The sequence below is a fragment of the Haliotis rufescens genome, unplaced genomic scaffold (assembly GCF_023055435.1).
Source record: "Haliotis rufescens isolate VD_foot unplaced genomic scaffold, xgHalRufe1.0.p SCAF_2, whole genome shotgun sequence".
Taxonomy (NCBI): domain Eukaryota; kingdom Metazoa; phylum Mollusca; class Gastropoda; order Lepetellida; family Haliotidae; genus Haliotis; species Haliotis rufescens.
The window spans coordinates 9732791-9760139 of record NW_025963890.1 but is presented as its reverse complement, the minus strand read 5'-3'; the positions used below and the strand labels follow the sequence as shown (position 1 = coordinate 9760139).

At 41.3% G+C, this 27349-nt stretch overlaps 1 protein-coding gene across 5 annotated transcripts in view; it reads right to left on the bottom strand.

Annotated features, from left to right (window-relative positions):
* The window catches only part of LOC124136169 (phospholipid-transporting ATPase ABCA1-like), a 90663-nt gene that overhangs the window by 42051 nt on the left and 21263 nt on the right, over positions 1-27349 (bottom strand). For all 5 annotated transcript variants that reach the window (XM_048399618.1, XM_048399621.1, XM_048399619.1 and 2 more), the window contains exons 4-21: positions 23124-23265; positions 20100-20233; positions 19285-19412; positions 18155-18439; positions 17315-17401; positions 16345-16618; positions 12341-12480; positions 11286-11405; positions 10257-10472; positions 8082-8175; positions 7401-7686; positions 5166-5388; positions 4537-4758; positions 3871-4075; positions 2534-2656; positions 2122-2302; positions 979-1110; positions 286-425 (exon numbers count right to left, since the gene is read on the bottom strand). In XM_048399618.1, coding sequence (XP_048255575.1) covers positions 286-425; positions 979-1110; positions 2122-2302; positions 2534-2656; positions 3871-4075; positions 4537-4758; positions 5166-5388; positions 7401-7686; positions 8082-8175; positions 10257-10472; positions 11286-11405; positions 12341-12480; positions 16345-16618; positions 17315-17401; positions 18155-18439; positions 19285-19412; positions 20100-20233; positions 23124-23265 — 3132 coding nt within the window. The remainder of the gene's footprint in view (positions 1-285; positions 426-978; positions 1111-2121; positions 2303-2533; positions 2657-3870; positions 4076-4536; positions 4759-5165; positions 5389-7400; positions 7687-8081; positions 8176-10256; positions 10473-11285; positions 11406-12340; positions 12481-16344; positions 16619-17314; positions 17402-18154; positions 18440-19284; positions 19413-20099; positions 20234-23123; positions 23266-27349) is intronic.

Below are 27349 nucleotides of genomic sequence, written 5' to 3'. Positions count from 1 at the left end.
ACAAACCTAGAAACATAATCGGGGCAAACCGGGATTCGAACCCCCAATCATAGGTTTCTGGCGTGCCCACGGGACGCAACTCTGCACAGCGAATCACGGCGCCTTAGACGACTGGGCCACCCATGCCCCCTATATATCTAGTAAATAAACTCACTGTACAACAGAGAAAGGAAACTAGAATGTGTTCTATTCTGTAAGTTAAAACAACTATTTTCTGCAGGATGTGATTCTGATGAGACATCTGCCGTCACCACTGATACATTGAGACACATCGGTACTACTCACCTGACAGGTTCTTGGAGATCTCTTTGATCTTATTGGGCAGGCCAACATCCTTGACCATCTGAGGTAGTTCCCGCTTCACCTCCGCGTTGGTCCTCCCCTTGAGTCGGGCGTAGAACCAGATGTGCTCCTCTACAGTCAGGCTGAACACAGACGTGCAACAACAATTACCAGCACAGTCTACAGTCTAGGCCTGTGGTCAACTTGATGGCTACAATGTGTCTCTTTCCAAAAATCTGATAGGTCATCTTAGTTATTACTCCAGGGGTTTGTATGCATTTCTTCGATCACCCATGTATACATAGTGTCGCTATCTGGTTTAGTGGCATTTTTAACCGATGAATCAAATCACAGCCTCCTTTCAGCAACAAGGATACTTATCAGTGATCTGACAAATGAGTGTACAAAACAACCCTAGCACTACGACTGTCGTAAGTCTATGTTAAGGTATGGGATGTACGATCACCTTAGCACTAAGATCACTTTGTATAACAGCACCCAGATCTTAGATATCAACAGTCACTGTGGTGAAAACCATGATCACAAACCATGAATCATAACCAGCACAAACATGGAATTCCAACATATGATCACAGGATTCTGGTACAAATAAGGGATGCAACTCTTTACAGCGCTTTAGATGACTAGGCCCTCTGTACCTATATGTCCTATATAAATACTGAAGAAGCTACTCACAGGTCAAAGAGTACGTTGTGTTGTGGACACATTCCGAGACTGCTCCTGATATCGTCCATCTGGGAGCGAATGTCCTTCCCGTTGATATACGCTGTGCCACTTGTGGGAGGGAACAGGCCTGTCAGGATGGACCTGGTACACAACATGCAACACTGTTGTCAACATTTTCAGACACATTTGGCTTTTCTTGACAAAAGCATGTTAACCAGAATGTGAATGGGTACCAGGTAGGATGAGATGGCAAAATGGCCGTTAAGCTTCTCGCGCCTAACAGGCAGCTTGGGTTGTATACTCCCCAGGGAGCTGAGAGTGATTGTTGAGTGCACACTGATCCATTGACCGTGGTAATAATATCTAAGCGCTTAGAGCATGCTTATGCATGGAGTACAGCACAATAAAAATGGACTATTATTATTCCCTGAACATTTTCATGAGTACTTCAGCCAGAAGGGAAAACAATCACTTTATCAGGTCACAAGATGAGATTTACATGTAAGTGTAAGTGATGATGGAGAGCTTGAAGTAATGCATGTCCTACATGTTGCACTCTTTGGTGAAAGCAGCTAGCACAGATAGGGTATTGACATACCAAGGCATTGTATTCCCTGATTATAGGAGTCTTGCTTCACCTTAAACAGGGGCACGGCAGGCTGCATTATTCTGCTGATTGTGTATTGTCTCCCTGAGAGAGATTGTAGTCAGAGTGAAAGCAGTTTTATGATGTGTTCAAGGATCTGAGTAATAACAGTGCTAAGTAAAGCCCCATGGACTAGGCCCTGACCTACTTACATGATGTGTTCAAGGATCTGAGTAATGACAGTGCTAAGTAAAGCCCCATGGACTAGGTCCTGACCTACTTACATGATGTGTTCAAGGATCTGAGTAATGACAGTGCTAAGTAAAGCCCCATGGACTAGGCCCTGACCTACTTACATGATGTGTTCAAGGATCTGAGTAATGACAGTGCTAAGTAAAGCCCCATGGACTAGGCCCTGACCTACTTACATGATGTGTTCAAGGATCTGAGTAATGACAGTGCTAAGTAAAGCCCCATGGACTAGGCCCTGACCTACTTACATGATGTGTTCAAGGATCTGAGTAATGACAGTGCTAAGTAAAGCCCCTTGGCCCTGACCTACTTACATCGTTGTGGTTTTTCCTGCACCATTATGTCCAAGGAAAGATGTAATCTGGCCCTCATAGAAGTTGAGAGACAATCCGTCCACTGCTAGCTTCTTCCCAGTCTTGTACACCTTGGTCATGTTGTGTATAGACACACCCACTTTACTGTTGGGGGACTCCGCCTCCAGATTCTCCTTGTCACCTGCAATATAGGAGGAGTTAAATGGACACCTTGGTCATGTTGTGTATAGACACACCCACTTTACTGTTGGGGGACTCCACCCCTATATTCTCCTTGTCACCTGCAGTAAATTCTACGTCATTCATATCTAAATCTAAAATAACATGTGCTTAACAAATTGACACCAAAGATGCTGTTATATGCAACAAAGCAAGGCATGGTGGGTGCAGATAACTCATCAGTGCTACTCACAGTTCATCTCCATGTCTGCAGCCCCTAGGTTGCCAGCGACATTGGTGTCTCCTCGGTAACGCTGTCCACACCAGTAGGTTTTCTGGATGGGGAAGTACCACTTGCGTGGTATACCATACTGGCCTGGAAATGGGAGCAAGGTTCATCTTATACACTGAAATATCATCGTCTTAATTCTGAATCCCTCAAATTTAGCATGACGAAACACTATCATTGGTATCACACTGTAGATAGCAAAAACTTGTCTAATCTACAAACAGGCAGTACAAAGTATAGAGTGAAAAACCAGCCTTGCCTTCAGTATATGGTTCACCTGTGCTAGCCTGCAGATTAGTAACATGGACCCCATCACTGCTTTAATCACCTTCTAAGAAAGCGCGAGTGAATGTTGTTTTACAGCTTAGCCATCAATATTCAAGGCATATCGAAGGAAGCTTCAATAATCAACTCTGGGCAAAGAAATCCACTGATTCAAAGCCTGACTAATGATCATTGTTGACAAATGACCAACAATCATGGCATCTTGTGGTCCTATTCTGACCAAACATTCCCACAGGTACCACTAAAGAAAAGCATAAGCCCCCGGACCTATTTTTACCCAGAATCCCAACAGGGCACCTTATCAGAAAATGATGGCTACCACTGGGACCTCCTAAGTGATGACAAGTGTCAAAACGTGTGGTGTCCCCCTGGGCATGTGACTTAATTCAAATGTGCCTCTGTTCACCCAGCAGGGAATGGGTACCCGATTGTGAGGTGGATGTAAAAACCCTCTAGCACCCTAAGGCAGCTTGGGTTGTATGTTCCCCAGGGAGTCAAGAATGATAACTGGAAATAGGGATCCACTGGTTGGTGAACAAATAAATTGCATTTGAGCAGATACTATATAAATGTACAAAATAATAATCATAATATAATAAGCTATTGTGGACCTATTCTGACCAAGATCCTCTCAGAGTTGCCCTGATTTCCTAAAGAGTATCCTTAAAGAAAAGCATAAGCTATTGTGGACCTAGAATGTCCTGGAATGTCTATGAGACACCTACAAAGAAAAGCATAAGCTATTGTGGACCTAGAATGTCCTAGAATGTCTATGAGACACCTACAAAGAAAAGCATAAGCTATTGTGGACCTATTCTGACCCAGAATCTCTATGGGACGTCTACTAAGAAAAACTTCAGCTATTGTGGACCTATGATGTCGCAACTTGTGATTGGATAACCCCCATATATTTACATTTTCTTAGAAAAGCACTCTTGTAATGTAAAGACTAACCTACCCACAACTCGGAATAATGGATAACCTGTCCTTAAAAAAAATCAACATGACTAACATACCAGGGAAGACGGCTTCAATGTACCAGGTGATGATGCCATACATGAGAGCATCAGCAAACATCATCAGGATACAGCGTGCCATGTTGAAGTCGTCATCGGGGATGGGGCTGTCAGCGATGTTACTCCACTGTAGACCAGTCGTCTGTTCCTCAAACCGAGATATGTAGCTGCAGCCGAATCCAAAGGCTACACTAGATGACAGGCACTGCAAGGGGGAAGCATCAAGACATCAGGGGTGCATCAATATCACATCAAAAGTGACAAAAAAATGTAGCATTTCTAAACTTTAGCGGTCTGCAAATTTTAGTATTTTATTACTGAAACACTTTAAAAACATATATTTAGATTTTAGTAATATTTGATGAAATGGCCACAAACATTGTATTATCAAAATGTTGTTTTGTCAAGGTCATAATTCTTTGTCATGTTAGTAAATATTTACTGCTAAATTTGTTTTCTTTTACTTCAAGTTAAAGTTGATTATGCCTTTTCATTGTGTGTCAATATAGCATTATGTGCATCGAACATGTTGAAGGAAGTTTGTTGGCATATGGTTTCATGTGAGTGAGTGAGTGAGTGAGTGAGTGAGTGAGTGAGTGAGCAAGTGGGTGGGTGGGTAGGTGAGTTAGTAAGTGAGTGAGTGAGAGAGAGAGAGAGAGTACTCACGGAGACCAGCTTGATGGAGGTGCTGATGAACTCCTCCCACTGCACCACCTGGGTGTACGGCATGTACAGGAGGAAGTACAGGAAGCCCCCGCACACCGCCGCCAGGTTGGCACGGGAAAAGAATACACTGATCAGGAAACACTGCATGATGGTCGCTATCGTGAATGCCAACATGAACACAAAGATCACAGACGGGTCAGAGTGCTCAAAGACCTTACCGCCCTGAAAAGAGACAGAAAAATTGTATTGAAATTTGACCATTTGAGTTGTATTATGATATAAGGATCAAACGTGATTTAAAGACCACCAGAACTTCAAATACATTATTTTAACATATTGTAAAGACAAAACAAATAAATTGAAAGTGATTCCATGTCATTTGATTGGCTAACCATGCAATTATTTTTGCGTTTCTGCCTCCACAAACCGGACACTGTGTCCTGACTGGGTGATAATAGAGTGGGTGGGGCTTCCACGATTGCGCTGAACGATGTCCCTGATTTAGTATAGTTGTGATCAGTGGTTTTTTGTTACTGATTAAATACTCTGTGTCATTATTATTGTCAACTTTTTTATTTATCTATAAAAATTGATTTCAATACTTATCAGGACACGCAACAAGCACCTACCTTGAGCAACGCCACAAGCATGACGACAGTGATGATCATCATGACGAAGGCATTGATGAACCAGGCCAGCCAGTGGACCCCATTGCCCAGTCCCATCATCTTCATCACCTCCTTCAGACGACGTTCCTTTTCGTACACGATCCCCTTCACAATCATGGCCACTGAGTAGATCCACGCCAACACCATGAACATCGGCATGGTCCGTGATATCGTCATTGTAAACCTGACATAACACAAATTGGAAAGACTCAGGTAATTGTTCCTTACAACTATATCAGCACTCAACACAATTGAGTCAGTATGGTTTTACGCCGCTTTAAGCAATATTACAGCAATATCACGGCGGGGGACACCAGAAATGGGCTTCACACATTGTACCCATGTCGGGAATCGAACCCGGGTCTTCGGCGTGACGAGCGAACGCTTCAACCACTAGGCTACCCGACCGCCCGCACTCAACACAAAAATGAACATTGAAAAGTGAGAAAGCTGGGTTTAAGCGTGTCGAGTAGCCTATATCAAAGCCTAGTTTCTACCATTAACACATCAAGGACACTCTTTTGGCCCGACCCTGGCGCCACCTCTCGTAGATCACGAGTTCTGCCCCTTGTAATGAAAACACGATATCCAATTAGATCGCTGACTGATCTCGTATAGCTTCACAAAGATGGCGACTACCATAGGTGACGACCTAGTTGAAAACATTCGCGATTTCATCCCTGACACAAAAACATAGGCAATTGTTGAGGGGTTTAAAAGATGAATGTCGTTGATGTTGATTTTGTGAAACGTTCTGTGATTGGACTATGCATATGTGTGATAGTCAAATCATATTTAGCACAGGAAAGTGGGCTTGGTATGGCAAGGGTGGAAATGGGCTAGTGGACGCTCTTGCCTCAGGAAGGTGGGTTTAACTTTACTTTGAACAGTACTCATTTGAATCACTGCATGTCTGCTTTAAGTTGGAGGAAAACACATTTAAGAGTCAGTCTGGGCTACAAGGGTTGGGGAACTGCTGCGATTACACCCAGACCATCAAACTAACCTGTTCTTGACATAACATGGGATGGGGAACTAACCTGTTCTTGACATACCATGGGTAGGGGAACGTACCTGTTCTTGACATACCATGGGTAGGGGAAGTAACCTGTTCTTGACATACCATGGGTAGGGGAACGTACCTGTTCTTGACATACCATGGGTAGGAGAACGTACCTGTTCTTGACATACCATGGGTAGGGGAATGTACCTGTTCTTGACATACCATGGGTAGGGGAACGTACCTGTTCTTCACGTAGCATGGGTAGGGGAACGTACCTGTTCTTGACATACCATGGGTAGGAGAACGTACCTGTTCTTGACATACTATGGGTAGGGGAACGTACCTGTTCTTGACATACCATGGGTAGGGGAACGTACCTGTTCTTGACATACCATGGGTAGGGGAACGTACCTGTTCTTGACATACCATGGGTAGGAGAACGTACCTGTTCTTGACATACCATGGGTCGGGGAACGTACCTGTTCTTGACATACCATGGGTCGGGGAACGTACCTGTTCTTGACATACCATGGGTAGGGGAACGTACCTGTTCTTGATAAACCTTGGGTAGGGGAACGTACCTGTTCTTCACGTACCTTGGGTAGGGGAACGTACCTGTTCTTGACATACCATGGGTCGGGGAACGTACCTGTTCTTGACATACCATGGGTAGGGGAACGTACCTCTTCTTGATGTACCTTTGGTAGGGGAACGTACCTGTTCTTCACGTAGCATGGGCAGGGGAACATACCTGTTCTTGATGTACCTTGGGTAGGGGAACGTACCTGTTCTTGACGTAGCATGGGTAGGAGAACGTACCTGTTCTTGATGTACCTTGGGTAGGGGAACGTACCTGTTCCTCACGTAGCATGGGTAGGGGAACGTACCTGTTCTTGACATAGCATGGGTTGGGGAACCTACCTGTTCTTCACGTAGCATGGGTAGGGAAACGTACCTGTTCTTGACATACCATGGGTAGGGGAACGTACCTGTTCTTCACGTAGCATGGGTAGGGGAACGTACCTGTTCTTCACGTAGCATGGGTAGGGGAACGTACCTGTTCTTGACATAGCATGGGTAGGGGAACGTACCTGTTCTTCACGTAGCATGGGTAGGGGAACGTACCTGTTCTTCACGTAGCATGGGTAGGGGAACGTACCTGTTCTTGACATACCATGGGTCGGGGAACGTACCTGTTCTTCACGTAGCATGGGTAGGGGAACTGCTGCATGTACACCCCGACCTCCTCCTCCACACCAGTCTGCACCCTGATGAGTGCGTGGTCAACCATATCCTGCAGGAAGGCGAAGCCGTACGTCAGGTATTTGGTGTCAATACCAACTTGGGCCCTGGGGCCTGGCTTCCAGTACTTGTCCTGCACTTTCTTTGTGCTGTCTATTTTGTCTGTGTCCATTCTGATCTTGTAAGTCATGTGATTTGGGACGGATGCTGCATCCGCTTCTGTTTCGAACACGAGAGCTGGGGGAAGAGGGGGAGAGAACATGAGCACATGAAGTGCCTTGAGTAAGCTTTAGTAACCTCTGAATTTTTCTGCAAAATGTAATTGTGATAAGAAAAATGTAGCTTTAGCAGAGATAGAGTATCTTAGTGGTAAGGAAAATGTAACTAGGCTCTTAGTACACAAACCAGTAGGTATGGACAGATGGTGATGCTGAGGACACTCTTAAGCACTAGGACAAAATTTATATCATAATTCTGTATAAATGCCAGATATTCAAAATAGAAAATACAACATGCACTTAAACGATTCAATTGATGTAGGTCTTATTTCTAAAAGAATTCATCATTACTCTCTGATATATGAATTTGAATCAAATGTGTATATTCAAAGTGGAATCCACTTTGTGCCCTACCTGCCCAGAACGTGTTGGTCGGTATCATGTCCAGGCTATCCTGTATTAGGGAGTACTCCGACGCATACGGGCGGAACTTGTCAAATCTGAAACACTACATTTGGAGTATTGTATAACATTGGGGAGAGACAGCAAGGGGAAATGGGGCTAAACGCCGTGATGGAGGTTATTGCATTTATATAGCAACATGCATGCACCTGTGTGTGCATCTTCCGGAGGCAAGGGAGTTACCTGACTGTTAAAGTTCAGTTTCCACCCTTGCCGAACAAGGCTGGAATTCCTGGGCTCGATCGTACCGCCACCAGTGGTTATTATGAGTTATGTCCCTTATAAGCCTCTCCTATGGACCAATCAGATTCCACCTCTCGTATCACTTGCATTTGTTTCACATAAAATGGCGACGCCAAGTCAAGGCGATCTGATCGATAATCAAGATCTATATTGTGATAACACAGGTCTTACCTTGCAAAGTGCATCAAATCACGTGAGCACCTTGACTAAAAACGTGAAAAAACTTGGAAAATATCTGTTGACATAGAGTTGGCGGTGCACATGCTTTGCAAATCCTGCAATCGACCGAAATCTGCAGGACAGTTTACTAACTGGATTTCTGGTTTCTGGTATGTTCAAGGGACACAAGTCTGCACAGCGAACTGCAGTGCCTGACTCGGCCACCCCCGCCCCAGTTGTTGATAGCATGAACAATGATGCACACTGTTGATATACAATTACACAAAGTAACAGTCCACACATTGATGGGGCATTCCAAACTAAAAGCCCTTGGCAGGCAAATTGGGGAAAGATTGTGCAAAGTTGGCAAGTTCTTATTTTCTTAAATTTAGAGGAATTTTTCCTATTTTTACACTGCATGGAATACACAAATGCCTCTTCCTCTTTTATCACATCAGTGAAACAGTGAAATACACCAAAGCCATAACATAAGTTACCGTATTCAACGTAATAAGCGCCCAGGGCGCTCTCAAAATTAGAAATAGGGGGCTCTTATTATTATATAATTTGGTAAGAAAAAAAACAGAGTGGAAAGATTGTAAATTTTGTGTTTTTTTCCCGAGCCTGAAATGATACAAAAGAAAAGTCTGCACGTATTAGACCCGTGAAGATTCCGGGGTAGAATAGGTCTTCAGCAACCCATACTTGCCGTAAAAGGCGACTATGCTTGTCGTAAAAGGCAACTAACGGGATCGGGTGGTCAGGCTTGCTGACTTGGTTGATACATGTCATACATGTTGATATATAGCTGGAATATTGCTGAGTGTGGCGTTAAACAACAAACCAACCAACCAACCTGTGCGTATTAGACACGAGAGTTATATTTTCCAGAATTGGATTGCCCATAATAAAGGGTCCATATAACACACGAGTTTGTATTATACACGAATAAATAAGTGTACATTGATCGATCGGAAGGGGTGCTAATTGGGATTGTTCACTAGCCAATAAATTAGCAAATATCGCTGTGGGCAAATATCGCTGTGGGCACTTATTAGAGTGGGGCTCTTATTATGTTGAATACGGTATATATATTTTAACATGAACTGGGATTTTGTTTTATTACAATTTGAGAATTTTTACTAACATTTGCTGCAGACTATCGGCTTCGGAGCAGGTCTAGATAAATTCCTACAGTTAGACCTATTCTGCCCTAGCCACTACACAGATGTTATTACTCCTTACAGTGGTGTATGTTGAATATCTAATGCTTCTCTGTTTATCGGGGTGGTAGGGTAGCCTGATGGGGTAGCCTGGTGGGGTAGCCTTGTGGTTCAGGAATTTGTGCGTCATGAAAAAGACCCAGGTTTGATTCTACAGATGGGTACGATGTGTGAAGTTCTGGTTTCCCCGCCATGATATTGCTGGAATATTGCTAAAACCAACGTAACACCATACTAACTCACTTACCGTCTCACACACTTCTCTCTTTATCTGATAGAAGCATATTTCCTATATTGAGTGATAGAGTGTGGTTTTTATGCCGCTTTTAGCAATATTTCACCAATATCACCAATACACCGGAAAATGGGCTTCACACATTGTACCTATCTGGGGAATTGAACCCAGGTCCTCGGTGTGACAAGCCGAAGCTTTAACCACTAGGCTACCCCAAAGCCCCATTTCCAATATTGGCTGGTAACAGTAACAAGAAACACAGGTTACCTGTAGGTACTTCTTCACCTCGGCCATGAAGTAGTTGGTGTAGTTGATGGAGTCTCTCCAGTCATACTCTGTGGTGTTCGGGCCGTTGTAGAGGTAGCGGGCGAAGTAGTCGCAGGTGCTGGTGTTGAAGGTGGGGATGTTGGAGGAAGGCGACAACTCACGCAATTGCGTCAGGGAATTGCTCAGATTTGCACATCCACTTTTCGATGTCAATCTCTGTAACAACCAGGGAATATTCACTGGCCCATAGCCAAAAATATGACTCTATATATATATATATATCAATATATATCAAATGGCACTGCTTATTAGCACTGAGGTGAGTGCTTCTGCAAAAACAATACATGGTATTTTCCTAAAAACAACAGATTATTTATGTGTTTATTCTGTTGACTAGCATTAAGGCAGGCGACAAGACAAGAGCTGTAGACTTGAGGATAAGTGTGATGAAGCCTGAAGCCTATCCATGCGCACTGGGTCGTGTCGGCCTTTGACGCAGTCGCAAAGAACAAAGACACTGTATTGCGGGGGTGGTGTCTCTCTGGACTTGCTGGAGTAATCAGTGATGCATAGTTTGACATGAGTGAGCAGAACTCTTGACCCCAGCAGTGACAATTCACTGGGTGTCTATTATGTAAGTACTAGTGTTTGAATGACCACTCGCATTTTTCACATTTAATTCACGCTCATATTAATTTCAAGATTTACAGTAATCATCCGAAAAGGGCTTCCACAGAAGATATCCGTTTAGTGAGATCACACAATGAAACTGCATCACAATGCTTTGCAGACCACTGTGCGTCAAATTACATTTGATCTCCGCTGCGAGTGTTGACCACAACTCCAGCTGACCACAAGCGGCCATTCAATTACAGACAGTGGTTGGCGGTATTGAATGTTTAGCTTCTGTTTTTCTCATCACAGTGCTTGCATCTTTGTGTAATTCAAGCTAATTCTACACACCTACAGTCCAGGGTTGTTCTAGGTGGCTAGAGTCATGGGTGGAAGTACTCCATGCTACACTCTTACCCTGAGAGCGTTTATGCTGGTGCTGTTGTCGAGGTAGTTGTACAGTCTAGGGGACACATCGTCCAGCCAATCATCAGCCAGATCAAGAAGGGATGCAAGGTTCTCAAAGGTAGCGTTAGCCTGTAAGAAGAGACAGAACCATCACACAGAGCATCATGAGGCAAGTTATCTTCACACACAGATTCATCAGATAATAAATAAAAAATAAATAAAAAAATAAATGATCAGATTTTTATCCTCATCCACTTCATGACTAAACACCCTCTCAACATACCTTTGTTCCTTACTGATGAAGAAGATCTATGAGTGGTCCCTTCTTCATATCGAGTGAGTGAGTGAGTGAGTGAGTGAGTGAGTGAGTGAGTGAGTGAGTGAGTGAGTGAGTCAGTGGGTTTTTGGGTGGGTTTTTGGGTGAGTGAGTGAGTGAGTGAGAGTTTTACGTCGCTTTCAGCAATATTCCAGCAATATCACGTATGGTGGGTGGGTGGTTGAGTGAGTGAGTGTGTGTGTGTGAGTGAGTGAGTGGGTTTTTGGGTGAGTGAGAAAGTTTTACGCCGCTTTCAGCAATATTCCAGCAATATCACGTATGGGAGACCAGCAATGGGCTTCACACAATGTACCCATGTGGGGAATCGAACTTGTGTCTTCGGCGTGATAAGCGAACACTTTAACCACTAGGCTATCCCACCATCCCTTTTTCCATGGTAAACACACCATGTATAGGTAGTTCAACCTACAATCATGACAGCATGTTTTGTGTTAAATGAAACAAAATTATATATGCCAATTTAATGTTGTACTTTATATGTTCTTCCATAGGGATTCTGTGTAAGAATAGGTCCACCACAGTGGTAGTAAGAGGTGGAAAAACAATAGATTGGGTGGTCAGACTCGGTGACTTGGTTGATTGGATGTCATCGTAACCCGACGATGTGAATTGTTGCTCACAATATTTATCCCTGGATTGTCCAATCAGGCTTGATTATATACAAGCCGCCATCATATAGTCAAGTGACAAACAAACAAACAAAACAATCACAGGTGATCTAACAAACCTGTTTAATGATGGCCCTGGTAGCAGCATTGTCCGGGGCATATGGAATAAAACCCAAGATGACAGGCTTGAGTTGGCGCCAGATGATACGAGTGTAGCGCGTTGACTCAAAGGATGCAAACAGGTCAATGCAGAAGGGAGCTGCAATAAGATGTTCTTTAGTTCACAGGTGTTGACAATCTAGGATTACAGGGTAGTCTGCAACATCAACTGACTGAGTGAATCATAGATAAACGAAAGAGTGAGTGAGTGAGTTGGGTTTTAGGCTGCATTTCGCAATATTCCAGCAATATCACAGCAGGGATAGATCAACAAAAGTAGTAATCATATACAACAGCAATCTACCCAATAATAACAGCAACTTAGAGTAACAATTCTGAAATTGTTATACATATTTTATGAATTCGAAAGCAGAAATATGGATCTACCCTTTCCTTGATAATGCATCAGAAATAACTCATAAGCATCTGAAGAGAGATAAAAGTTTGCATTGTTAACCCTCTGGATGCCGAGTTTTTTTCCTGACGCACATTTTCCTAAGATCGGAAAAGTGAAGGTTGTGCGAGAATTGCACTCACGCGGCACTGGATCTACCTCTGGCTATAAACTTACGCAGAGGTGGAGAATATTAAATTTCCTATTTGATGGTGTTAAGTTAACTGCAAATATTAAACCGGTTTTAAAGAAATACGCTTCTAAGTGTTGTCCGAGAATTTATTTTGCGTTGAAAAACAGTAAATTTCTCCGCTTTTTATCGTACATGCGACGATTTTTTTTATTTCGAAGCTTTACGGAAACTGTCAGCGAACAAAATACTGCCTAATATCTGAACGACATAACTATATATCAAATGGAGTTATATGCATATGTGTAACGACATTCATTCAATGCAAAAAAAAGGGCATGCCGTAAATGACGAAAACTGATTTTTCTCTATGACGTCATAAGGCGACCGAGAGGTTACACGCGTACAAAGAAAAGGGGGCATAACTCCGCTATGCTTAGCACTAGGTTATTGTAACTCAGGTCAATTGGTGAGAATTAGCTGTGGGTAAGGACAATGTATTTTTGTTGTGTTTCGTTCACGAGGAACCAAACTATTCCAACACAAATATTGATATTGAAACTGTATACGTTTTCTTATAAATAAAATCCACAAGAAATGATGAAATCGTACTTCATAAAAAAGAGGTAATAGAGAAATGGATGGCCCTATCTAACCTATAACTTAGTCCTATTCCAACATTCTCCTGAGTGTGTAAGTGTAATTTGACTTATGGTGCACCATTATTAATGGAGCACTAGCTTTATCATCAAATGTAATGAAATACCCCAAAATAACACCATTCCTTTTGACGTCATGGCTGGTTTTATGTCTTTAATAACGTCGGAGAACGACGACACTGGTATTTTGATTTATATATATCTCCCATAATTTTCGTTCATGGTTTGGAAAATCTCGATGTGTAAAACGGAATTTGACGCTTTTTCGACACAACATAAAATTAATGATTTCACCAAGTAAATAATGTCTTGAATATGTAAACAATTAGATAGTTTATCGTGTATCTTAATTGGACAGGACACGCACCTGTTTGGCATCAATTTACGTTATGAAATTCACAAAAGAATATTTCAAAACAACCAAAATTATATTCAATATTGGACATATATTTGTTCATTATCATGTTAGTATTTCTCTTCATCTCGTCTCAGAATGAAACAATAAAAGATGTGAAGAAAGCACTATCATATTGGTATAGAATTATCAGGATAATCGTATAAGGTTGAACAAACGGGGTACCTGGCATGGATTTTATTTTATACATTTTAAAATTTCTGAAGAAATTAAGTAAACAGTTTAATATCCTGTGATCACAATATTGAAAAAAGAATGAACCCATTGATTATATAATGCAAAACGAGAGGAATAATTCGTAAAATGTGTGTGACTAACGCGCACCTGGCGAATCGTTAGATATCACTGTTCTGTGTATCAAACGACATCAAAAACAGTTCCAAGACCAAGACAGTTCTTTCAGAAATGTGTGCATATATTTTACCGATTTTTTTGTGTAAAAGTAATATATTCAGTTTTAGTTATAAAATAAAATGAAACGGCTATTCATGGACTTTGCTAATATGAACTTATAATATTGACTATTGCACATCCCAAGAAATGCGTACATGCTGCAGTTACATTTACACTTCTTGTAACACTTGTCCAAAGGAAAGAAATATCGTATGCGACACTAAAAACCTATCAATTGTTATGTAAACAATGTTCAAACAAACAGGAGATTATCAAGGTTCCTTCATACATGTTGTGGCCGATATTTACGTATGATATCATTTTGAACATTGACAAATGTCCAAAGTGAAATAAGAATCTAATTGTGTGAAAAAATGTACAAAAGATATGCAAAATCTGCATCATAACTGAAACTGTAAACAGCATGGTACAATGATCGTGTGCACTCTCATTCAAAGACCTTCACCGCAAAGAAATTACCAAATATGTACAACAATGTTGACGTATGACATCACTACCTGTGACCGACTTTTACAAAATGGCGTGTTCACTGTCAACAGTACGCGGGATTTTACGAGGGGACTTTCGTTGATTCAGGGATCGTATTTACATAAATGTGACATGTAAGTAATCAGAAACATTCTGACAATCTATGTACTGTTATTTGTTGTTATAATTTTCATTGAAACAAACCGAAATAGTCAGAAATTCCGATAAATACCGTTGTCGTTGTGCGTGATTTTGCGTCAGTCATGGCGTCACACAGGACGGTAACTTTGCATTGATTTGGTATTTTCAACAGAAGTTGTCAATGTATCTATTTTAAATTCCCTATTTCTTCCTACGATTCTCTTCCCATGACTGTTCTGCAAATGTTGAGCCAATATTTTGAACGAATAGACGAATGGATAGCTCAAAATAGGAGAAAATGCTACAGTGTGTAAAATCTGTATTTTGCTTTGTTTACACTTCAAACAAGTGCAGTGTTTCGAGCACAGCGTTCGTTTTCACACCTGACTTATATTGCTTGATTTCATCCAGCCACTTCGTATTGGTGACAAAGACCATTGTTCATTCGATTCTAAAATGTATGAGGAATTCAAGGATGTGTGTATCGCAGCAAAGTTTGGAATATACGGGAAGTTACAGGCGCCTCATAACCGGTGTACCTGAAACGTGATTTTGTAAACACTATCCAATATGGCGGAAAGTTCACTTCGGCGTTCGTGTTTGCGTATTTTCCAAAACATTCGAAACGATTCTAGGGTTATCGGAGACGTTTTTGAATGATCATTGGTGATTTCATAAAGGACAGATACCCGTGATCACTAATATGCTATTTTTGAAATTCATTTCTCGGAGTAAATATCCGAAATTTAGATTCCAGAACATGCTGTAAATAACGCGGCGAGTGGTGATTTAGTAATGTGTAAAAAATGGCGACATTTACGAAGTACCTAATTTTCAGAGGTCATTTTTTGTACTTTTGCTTGGCCTAAAAAGCCAATGAATAATATCACAGAACAGGGAATCTCCCAACTTATTCAAAACTGTGATGTGTATTAGTGTGCATGATGTATGTTGAATTTTATTCGACTTCAAAGTGAGGGTTGTAGAGGAAGGACATATATGTCCCTCTGGCATCAAGGGGGTTAAACAAAAATTATTTTCCTGAGTGAGTGAGTGAGTGAGTGAGTGAGTGAGTGAGTGAGTGAGTGAGTGAGTGAGTGAGTGAGTGAGTGAGTGAGTGAGTGAGTGAGTGAGTGAGTGAGTGAGTGAGTGAGTTGGGTTTCAAGCCGCTTTTAGCAATATTATTTCAACATGATGGCAGGGGACACTTGAAATATGGAATGGAACCGGTGGCTTCGGCACAACGAGCTATCGCTTTACCCCATAGTCTACACCACTGGTCTACCAGTCTTACTAGAGACATCAATACATGTGTGCATCCCATCAAAGTAAATCATACTCACAGAACTCTTTCAACTCATCCTCTCTTTCCTTCTCTCTCTTCTTCTTTTCCTCCTCAGACTCCTTCATATCAACCCGCCCTGAACCGCTCTCCCCACTGAACAGGTTTTTGTTGCTTGGGTTGATCTGTAAGAAGGCATTAGGTCGGCCACAGATGAGCCTGCTGAGGTCCCGGGTCACGTTGCGAGGCCCGCTGGCCTGCTGGGCATCCTGCATTTCGTCTCGCAAGTCAATCAGGTCCTTCTGGAGAGCTTGCAGACTGCTTAGGTCATTCACCTGGGATGTGGTTATTTGACAGTGATAAGAATGAGTGAGTGAGTCTGGTTTAACACCTTCTGAACAATATGTTGGTTAAACCACAGTGTTAGCTTGACTGTGTGAACTTGGGATGAAAGTCTGATGTGACGCAGTCTTGGAAGTTTACAACTTTGGTAAAACAATGAGAATGAGTGCTGACAAACCAAGAAACATTATCAGGGCGAACCTGAGATTTGAACCCATGACCATACGTTTCATGCTACAAATCAGGGATTAATCCAGGATTTCAAAATAACTACCTTAGATTGGCATATTCCGGGAAAAAGTTATATATTTTGGTCAAAATTGGACTATTTCTTAATTCTTATTTTCTAAAACTCTGAGTGTCAATGCAATGACATATATTGAGTCAGAAAGCATATACCTTGACTGATCCTGTTATCAGTGTCAATGCAATGACATATATTGAGTCAGAAAGCATATACCTTGACTGATCCTGTTATCAGTGATAAAGTCACCCCGATTTCATTTCCAATCTGGGAATGTTTAATGACAGAATTATTACCCGGTAAGCACAATTCATGGACATTCATGGACCAAATCACCCTTCAAGGCCAAAGGCTGCATGAATTTTGCCAAAAAGTCCTGTGGTTTACTGAAATTTGTTAAAGCCCTGCAAACACACCAAGGATGAAGAATATCTGAAGCACTTACATCTCGAAATAGTCTCAGTAGTCTTGTGTAGGATGCCATATCAAAGTTGGGTCTGACGCCTGTGTTCTGGAACACATACTCCGACACCTGGAACATGAAGACACATGTTAGTGAGACTCTCTCAAGTAGGTTCTTTATACTGTTCGTGTTTGATATGCTTTTTCGAACCCATGATCATATGTTTTTGGCATGCATTAGGGCCTCAACACTATACAACAAATTATGAAACCTAAAGTACAGGGCCACCCGGAGACTCGTAGAAAAACAAGTGGTTCAAAGCATGTACAACAATCAAGGTTGTTGGGAACATTGGCATACAACTGTCAAGGTCACACATAAGAACCACCGGACCCTCATCAGTCTGCTCTCAAACAACATGGAGTTCTAAGAACAAGGAGCTTGTTCACAATGCGATCATAGAGCTACGACTATCATATATGTCTGTGTTACAGTACAGGAGATATGATAGTCGTAGCATAATTTTGCTTTGTTTGTTTGTTGTTTAACGCTGCACTCTGCGATATTCCAGCTATATGATGGCGGTCTGTAAATAATCGAGTCTGGACCAGACAATCCAGTATCATGAGCATCGATCCACGCAACTGGGATGGCATGCATCAACCAAGTCAGCAAGCCTGACCACCCGATCCCGTTTGTCGCCTCTCACGACAAGCATAGTTGCCTTTTACGGCAAGCATGGGTTGCTGAAGACCTGTTCTAGCCCGGATCTTCACGGGTCTATTACGCTGTGTGAAACGGGCCCCAGGACTGATCCAACGGAGGAACAAAAGATAAACCCACAGTGAAGATGTCAAGTGATATGCAATCACAACCACCCACCTCATTGACGACCTGGTTGACGTTGATGTCGTCGCGGAAGTCCCGGTACAGCTCCACGGCTTCAGTGATGTTCAGGTTACACAACTGGTCCTGCACATTCCGTGCATCTGCTGGACTACCAAACTGGAAGTACCTCTCCAGGAGGCTGTTGTTGCACACGTTGGTTCGTAACTGGTCCAGATTTGAATTGAAGTTGGAGGCGTTGTCTGGCAATTCTAGCTCCTTGAGGAATACCCCCAGATTCATCAAGGGTGATATTTCACCACTTGTTACGTTGCTCACCAGCTGAGAAAGAGAACAGTTTGGAATGAAATCACACAGCATGGTTTCAATCTCCTTATAAAGAACTAAGAAGGTCAGTTGGAACAGTATTTCAGTCATATCACACAGTGTTGGTTAAAGGAGGGGGAAATCCTGAAGGGAGAAAGTGAGATTAGTCCACTTTTAGCATTATTCCAGCTACATCTCAGCAGGGACACCTAGAAGTGGCTTCACACATTGTACCCATGTGGGAAAATCAAATCCCAAGACTTCCAAATTACAAGCGAACACATTAGGGTACCAAAGCCTAAAGTTGGGTAGGTCGTTGGAACACAAGTTTTGCTGGTTGCTGTTTAACGTCATTCAGCAATATTCCAGCTCTATGATGCCTGTAAATAATCGAGTCCTGACCAGACAATCCAGTGACTGATATTGGGGGCAACGATCCACACCGCAAGGGTACGATGACACACAAACAACCAAGTCAGACCACTGGATCCATTTAGTCGCCTCATACGACCAGCATATCTTCCTGGGGACCAATTCTAATCTGGAATTCCCACTGAGAGGAACACAAGTATGGCTTCACACATTGCACCAATGTGGGGAATCAAACTCGGGTCCTCAGCGTGACGAGTGAAAGCTTTAACCACAAGGCTACCCCACCGCCTCCTATTGATAACGAGCATGAATATGGGATTTTGAACCAACAACCATGAGCTCCTGATATTGACTCATTCAAAATTCCACAAAGCAATCTTAGTGCTATGATTGTACGACATGAACGGAATGACAATCTTGTGCTAAGATCATTTTGTGGAACAGGAACAGGGTCTCGTTAAAGGAAGAAGGTAATCTAGTCTGCTTACATTGCGAATGGACAGCGAGGCGTTGAGGAGGGAATTCAGTGCACCCTCAGTCAGGTTGATATTCTGGGCTGCGATCTGTTGCCGGAGCTGCTCAGGATCCACCAGCAAGTTTCCTAGTCGGAGAGACCCTGACAACAAGACACATACGAACATGACACTACATCTTTACATGCTCACGATGGACATTCCAGTGATTCCATTTCATCAGTGATTGATTAGTTCAACTAAACAAAATAAACCACAAAGCTGTGTCACCTTTCAAACCATAGTTTTGATAACAGACAAGGTTCAAAGGCCTGTTTCTGTTGCAATGTCAGTTGTTGTGTTTGTATTGCAGATGACAGTAACCTCATTTTAGATGTTTGCATGTTAAATATTGTCTTTAAAAGATACAAAATGTCAAAGTTTATGATTTTACTATTTTGCCCGGAACTTAGCTGGGCCTACTCAGAGGCTAATATTCTGCAAATATTACCAAATTGGAATTAAAAATTCCCCTTTATTGTCTTAGTAATGACTCTTAGTAGTGTTGATGATCCACACTTTAATCAACATGATTTTACTATCTTGCCCGGAACTTAGCTGGGCCTACTCAGAGGCTAATATTCTGCAAATGTCAGTAAATATTACCAAATTGGAATTAAAATTTCCCCTATATTGTCTTAGTAATGACTCTTAGTAGTGTTGATGATCCACACTTTAATCCACAATACCACCCACTCTATTCTCCTCTCACAGACCATAGTACTGAAGACAGACGCTTTAACATTTAATCCACAATACCAACCACCCTATTCTCCTCACAGAGCACCTACCTACAGATGTCCCATTCCAGACAATGTCTTGAAGCTGTTGTAGATTTTCCAGGTCATTGATGAGATCAAATATTTCCTCTCTCTCTGTATTGTTGGCCAGAACCTTCTCTATGTCCTCAAGCAGTTTGGATATACTGGAGAAAAATGTTGTTATATTATACTCATACTGTTTTTCTAACACACCTGTCACACTTGCCTAAAAACCAGTTCATGAAATTGAGTCATTTCGAGTTATTTTGTAAGACATGCAATTCTAAACAACTATACATAAATTGGTTTATATGGTGAACAAATCACATGCCTACATGCTATGACTACTACTGATGAATAGACACTTCTTATAAATGAAGGGAGATATGCTAGTGTTGAGATTTTCTGCTTAAGTATTTGGGCCTCAAAACTTTACTTTTTGTATTTTGTGGTGAACATGGTGAAATATCATATTATTATATAAATAATTTTATATTGCTCTGTGTGAAATAACATGTGATTTAACTCAATTGAAATAATACTTAAAGCCGAAACTACTTTGTACTCTGCATCTGAGAGAGTTACCTCCCCTTTTGTTTGCCTGTCTCCTGCAGTCAACATGGTAATCAATGTAAGGTCATTAAGGGCCCCTTGATTTTTTCACTGTTAAAGGGGCACTAATCTCTGGCTTCTTCCTGGCTTACACTGCCCACTAGGGCTCACTAACTGTCGCGAGTCGATTTGCTCGGTAACGCAACTGAGTGAGACAAAAAACTGGGCTTACCGTATTGAGGCTTCAAATGTTCACTTTAGCGGGGTTAAATCTACAGGTAACCTAGCTCTACATTAGAAAACACAGTATGTTTATCTCCATTCTACCATGACTAAATAAAATGCGAACATTTTGGTGTTAGCAAATATACTGAGTGAAGCGGCATGGGCTGAGTTCAGTGTTTTGAGTGGGTTATCTATCTGAATTATGGAATCACCGAACAAAATATGGTGCTGTATATACTCAAGCAGTTTGTTTACACCGTAATACTTTACTCGAACATATGACAGGTATTGAAAGCATATAAGCACGGCAACTTGGTAGGCTAACATGAGGCGGGCATCCCTTAAGAAAACAAAGCAAACTTTGCAAGGCTTTTGCTCTACATCGCACGTCACCATTATGATGTCATATCGCTCATTGTGACGCAAAAGATATGATGTCACAGTCGTATATAGAAAAGCGCCAAAATTTCAAGCTCTCTGTTGCCTCTAAAACGTAAATACATTCCCTTTGTTGATTTCTGTCGTGTTTTTCTTCAAGAAATGTATTGCCACACATCCCTTGAATATTGTAGTAACCGCATCTGTGCATTTTGTAACCTGTAATTGTAGATATAGTTATTTAAATATGCCTACCGACAATGACTGAAAATAGTACTTTTCTATGAATATTAGCTTCCGCAGTGATGCAGCCTTCAAACCAGCTGTTTCAATCAGAGGGGGTTTATTGTGATTTAATAGCCTCTGATTAACCAATCAGAATCAAGTAAATTCCAAATTCATGGTAGAATTTATTTTTCAGGGATGTGAGCAGGTTTTCCCGAAAAAAGAGGAAAAGTCTAGGGGGGTCTGGGTGCAACCCGCCCCAGAAATTTTAAAAACATTTGATTGCATTTTAAGCAATTTCGTGCAGTTTGGACAACATTCACACCAAGAAATGTAATAAGTCAATGGCAAAAGTCAATAAGTCAAATAAACAAGATGGCAGATGCAGTAAAATTTCGAAGTTAAATCAGTACTTTTAAAAAATTGGGCATAGCTTTCGCGCACCTGGCTACCCGCCAGGTCTGGGAGCAATACTGCCATAAACTTCAACCCCCATCCCCCAGACACAAGGACAACTGTCACAAGCGTGCAATGTCTGACCCTTTCCCCATGTTGAAGCATATTGAAAAACATTACCTTGTACTTACCTTTTGATGAAAAAAACAAAACTCCATTGCAAACATAAGACATTAATACAACATATATCCCCATGACATGGGGTTTTGGACGCTGAAGAAACATTCATAGTTTTCTCGGTTATCACATGAACAACTGTAAAACATCTCATTCACTTACAGGCTAAAAGACAACTTTATCTTAAAAACAAGCCTGTGTGACGCCACACCCCACGTTATAGTGCAAGTATTCGTGACAGAAAACGTATGATGTCCGAAAACCTATGCTGGTGAAAGCTCTGATCGAAAACAGGACAATCCGCGGGAATTGTCCGGTTTTCGATCATACTTTTCGGAGTGTTTTTTTTTTAATTTTTATTAAATTTTTACGCGGAAGATGATTTTTTAAAAAACGCGATTTTCCGCGTTTCCGCGGAGATTTCACATCCCTGATTTTTTCAACCTAAACAGACAAAAAGAACGGCTCAAACTCATTGGTGGTTATTTGGATATACCCATGATGATTATAGTTGAACAAAAAAAGGTAACCCTGTGGTGAAAGCATTTTCGGATTTCGGATTGATTGGATAATACGATCACTACTCCCTTGCTGTCATCCATGTTTCCTGGTATAACCGGGGCGGTTGGGTAGCCTGGTGGTTAAAGCGTTCGCTCTTCACGCCGAAGACCCGGGTTGGATTCCCAACATGGGTACAATGTGTGAAGCCCATTTCTGGTGTCCCCCGCCGTGATATTGCTGGAATATTGCTAAAAGCGGCGTAAAACCATACTCACTCACTCACTCCTGGTATAACCCAACACCTGTGTATTTGTGATCATTCACTTGATGCTCAGTTAATGAATTTATTACAGGTATAATTAGTGGTAGTATTTCTTGTGTCTGGGGTAATTATTCAATCTAAATCCAGTCTGAAGTGGGGTGAAGTGTATGTTACACAATATGCAAGTGACAGCACAGCAAGAGAGGAATGATCAGTTGAGATACCCAAAAATCATCCATCTAAGGATTAACCAAACCAAACAAAGGCAACTTGCAGTCCCTGTGAATTGTCAGAGGTCAGTGAACCCTTAAGCTTAACATCCTATGATGTGAACATACGTAGAGGAGTTGAAGCTGTCCACTGTTCCTGCCCTCTCGTCCGCAGTGACCGATTGGTGGCATGTGTTGTTGAAGGTACAGAGGAACGACTGCAGGAACGGCAGCGTCCCCGCGGACGGCATTGCCTTGCCATCAAAGTGACCTGCAACAGTTGAGTAGCCTTAAACATTGCCTTTTCTGATAGTCTGTAATCAAAACGGTCACAGAGAAACTTGCAGTGTGTAACAAAAATCTGTCAAACACTAGGCGTACAAGAACCAAACCCTAACATGACACAGCCTGTATCACCTGTGGAATCCCCATCCATAGAAAGCTCACATCTATTAGTTTGGGTCAATGGTTTGTCTGCTTACATAGTTACAGGTAGCCATGACACAACCTGTATGACCTGTGGAATCCCCATCCATAGAATGCTCCCATCTATTAGTTTGGGTCAATGGTTTGTCTGCTTACTTAGAGGCAGTGAGGATACAGCTGGAATATTGCTGAATGTTGTTAAAATTCACTATTTAATTTGTTAGAATTTCACTGTCAACATGCATACACCTTCCATAAATGACCTGAGCATGTGCAGATCAGGATGCCAGTTCGTTGCAGGCAGTGTCATATTGGGTATGGGTTCTTGTGAAAACGTATCAGGTTCAAGATCATGAAGATGTAAGTGTTACTTAAAATGAAAAGGTGTACATTTGACAGACTACACCTTGCAAGTTTAACTCACAAAGATAACTGTATCCAAATCAAAAAAATTGTTTTTAAGTGAAAACTTTAACTCACACATAAGACTCTCCAACATATTGAGATATTCATGTCACCATTTTAAAACCAGAGCAGTACCAGAGCAATTTACAAGATATAAACACTATATTCATGATATTGTCTAAGTCTAGACATTTTCCAATAATTAGCATTTATTAATACCAAATATAATAACCAGAGTATTGGTATATCTAGTTAGTGGAATTGTCAGTTTAAGATATTTCATTATATGTCATTCTCAATATACATTATATATCTATATCAGATATATTACAGTTATGACCTATTATATTATATATCACAGTTGTGACCAATGTGAACCGTCAACAGAGTTATGATATACTGGATATAAGTATGGTAATAAAACAAAACCAAACAAAATTGTTTTTTGAGTGAGGACTTTTGGAGACCTTTAGCAAGTGGATAGCCATATCATTTCCAGTGTCGAACATGCTGAAAAGTCTACAATTCTGGGTTCAATTGTCCACATTTCTCTCTGAAATCAAGAAACATACAGAGTACCGTATTCGACATAATAAGCGCCCAGGGCGCTCTCAAAATTAGAAATAGGGGGCTCTTATTAGAATATTATTTTGGTGAAAAACAGCAGACATGAAAGATCGTAAATTTCGTGGTTTGTGCTGACAGCCTGAAATGTTTATATACAACAGATATATCGACAGATATATTTTTCCAGAATTTAATTTCCCATAATTAAGGATGCATATAACACACGTATTATACACAAATAAATAAGTCTTGTGTACATTGAACAATCGGAAGGGGTACTAATTGGGATTGTTCTCTAGCCAATATATTAGCAAATATTGCCGTGGGCGCTTATTACGTTGAATACGGTAATTTTCAAAGCACTGTAGCTTTTCTTAATGTGAGTGCAGATATAAAAAAGAATGAAAATTATTTTAGTCTTGTCAGACTCTCTTTCTTATTGTGTATCACTTCTAGTATTTGTACTGTTTGAAGTCTAATTGCTGAAATGGAGTAATACATGAATGGGGGGAGAAGGGATACATGACTGGGGGGATACATGAATTAATGCTTACAAAAATGATGAAAAATACTTAAGTGACGTCAGATTCTCACTCTACGATATTGCAAAGAAAGAAAATAGTGATTTTCCAGAAGGTATACTTGCAAGACGTGTGCATCGTGGTGGACAAAAGGTTTCCCAGAAGTATGCATCTGACATCTATCTATTGTACAAATATATCAAAAGATGTATCCCTGGACATGTTCAAAATGAAGTCCTCAGTCGTGTGAAACATCATGTACGCTCTAAAAGTATAAGCGGAGAACACCTTGTCGGCAACGATAGTGTGTGTGATGATCGGTCAAATAATGATGTAATGTGTGACATTGTGAGCAAACTTATTATGTTTCATGATGATCTGAAAGAACAGATGAAGTGTGTTAATGGCAAACTACAAGATTTTCAAGAGAGGTATGAGAGTGATATGAGACAACTAATAACAGCATGGGATGAGAAAAATAACGAAGTCAAAACCTATGCAGTAGAAGTGCAGAAGTTGACCTCCAGTCTTGAACGACAGAGCAGTGAGATTACATCACTAAAACGTGAACTGAAGGACAAAAGCTGTGAAAATATCTTACTGAAAGACAAGCTGTGCGAGACAATGTCATCAATCAACAAGCGAACAAGCGCAATCGATGGTAAAATAGACTGCATGAATACGAGGGATAAGCTTCTCTACTCAGAAGCTGTCAAGAGTCCACCAGAAACTCGAATATCCCGCCATGAAAGGGAGATAACTGTTGACATCCACGCCCCCGCTGAGCGCCTGTCTCCATCACCCCACGCACCAGCCCACAGCCAGTGTCCCCCGATCCAGGCCTCAGCTCAAGCCAAGCGTGTCACTCAACCCCCACAGACCAGGCAGGCCGACACCCTGCAGATAACAAAGGATAACCAGTCCATTGAGGAACACATCGACACCAATGAACAGCGCACAGTTAACTTCTCCCAAGAATGGAAACGTGCATTCTCGGGGGCATCACGTACCAGAACTAAACGATTTGTATTGTCATATGTTTGTGCGAAACAGTCGTTTGATATTGTCCAAGATGCCATTACTAACTATGCCAAGGAGAGGGGTGTAATAATCCACAAGATCTCCCTACTGAAACAATGGCAGGGATATAATCCGACTTACACAATATCAATCAGTGTGTCGCCTCAGTGTGGAAAAATCACGCACATTCCATAGCAATAAATAATTATGGGGAAATGTATTAAACTTCAAGTGATGCTACCATTACTTCTAATAATGCTCATAAGCAGACTTGCAACATGGAATATACGAGGCATCGTTAAAAGCGAGCATGAACTGTCTTCCAGATTAGACCACGATGATCTAATGTTTGTGTGTGAAACATGGCTTGATAGACAGAATGAAGACACCCTGTATCACATTAACGACCAATTTGCAGGTAGATCATTATTTGGCCATTTAACTACAATGTTCAATGCTATAATTAAATATGAACATATACCATCTTCTTATCACGTAGGCAAGATCTTACCAATTCACAAAGGTCATGGTAAGAGCAAGGCTGACCCAAACAATTACAGAGGGATTACCTTAACATCTGTCCTCAGTAAGCTTTTTGAACGCCTCCTGCTCTTCAGAATTGAAAAGTGGGTAAACAGAAAGTGTGTTTTTCCGCATCCGTTACAATTCGGATTTCGCGAAAATGCAGGGGCTGAAACAGCCTGCTTCAGCCTCCTCGAAAACATTGCATACTATACAGAAAGAAAATCAGTTGTTTATTGTGCATTTCTTGATAACGCAAAGGCATTTGATAGAGTATGGCTTGATGGCTTATTCGTTAAGTTATATGACATGGGTATAACTGGTAAAACATGGCGTCTTTTGCGTAATGCCTACTCGTCCATGCAATCATATGTTACATACGCAGGCTACAACTCAGATGTATTTTCCATCTATCAAGGTGTTGGTCAAGGACATGTATTATCGGCCTGGCTCTTCACAGTGTATATCAATGATCTCATTTGCAAGCTTGATTGCTCTGGCTACGGCCTCCGCTTACCTTGGGGTCACTATCCAGGTCAACTGCTAGCAGACGATACAACCATTGTCAGTAGCTCTCCATCAGCACTGCAAAACCTGCTAGATATTGCTAACAATTATGCGTGTAGATGGCGTCTGGTTTATAATGTGAATAAAAGTGCAGTCGTAGTATTTTTGCATTGTAAATATAATGTACCCGACCCTCATGTTTCCTGTGGAAAGATAGAATTGCCACACAAACATTTTGTTACGTATGCTGGTGTATGCCTTAGTGACAGTATCTCAACACTCGAACGCTCGCGTATTGCATGTGAAAAACTGAAAAGACTTATTAATGTAAATCATAACAATGGCTTGTATTTCGGTGGGTTGAACCCAATTGCAGCTGTGCGAATA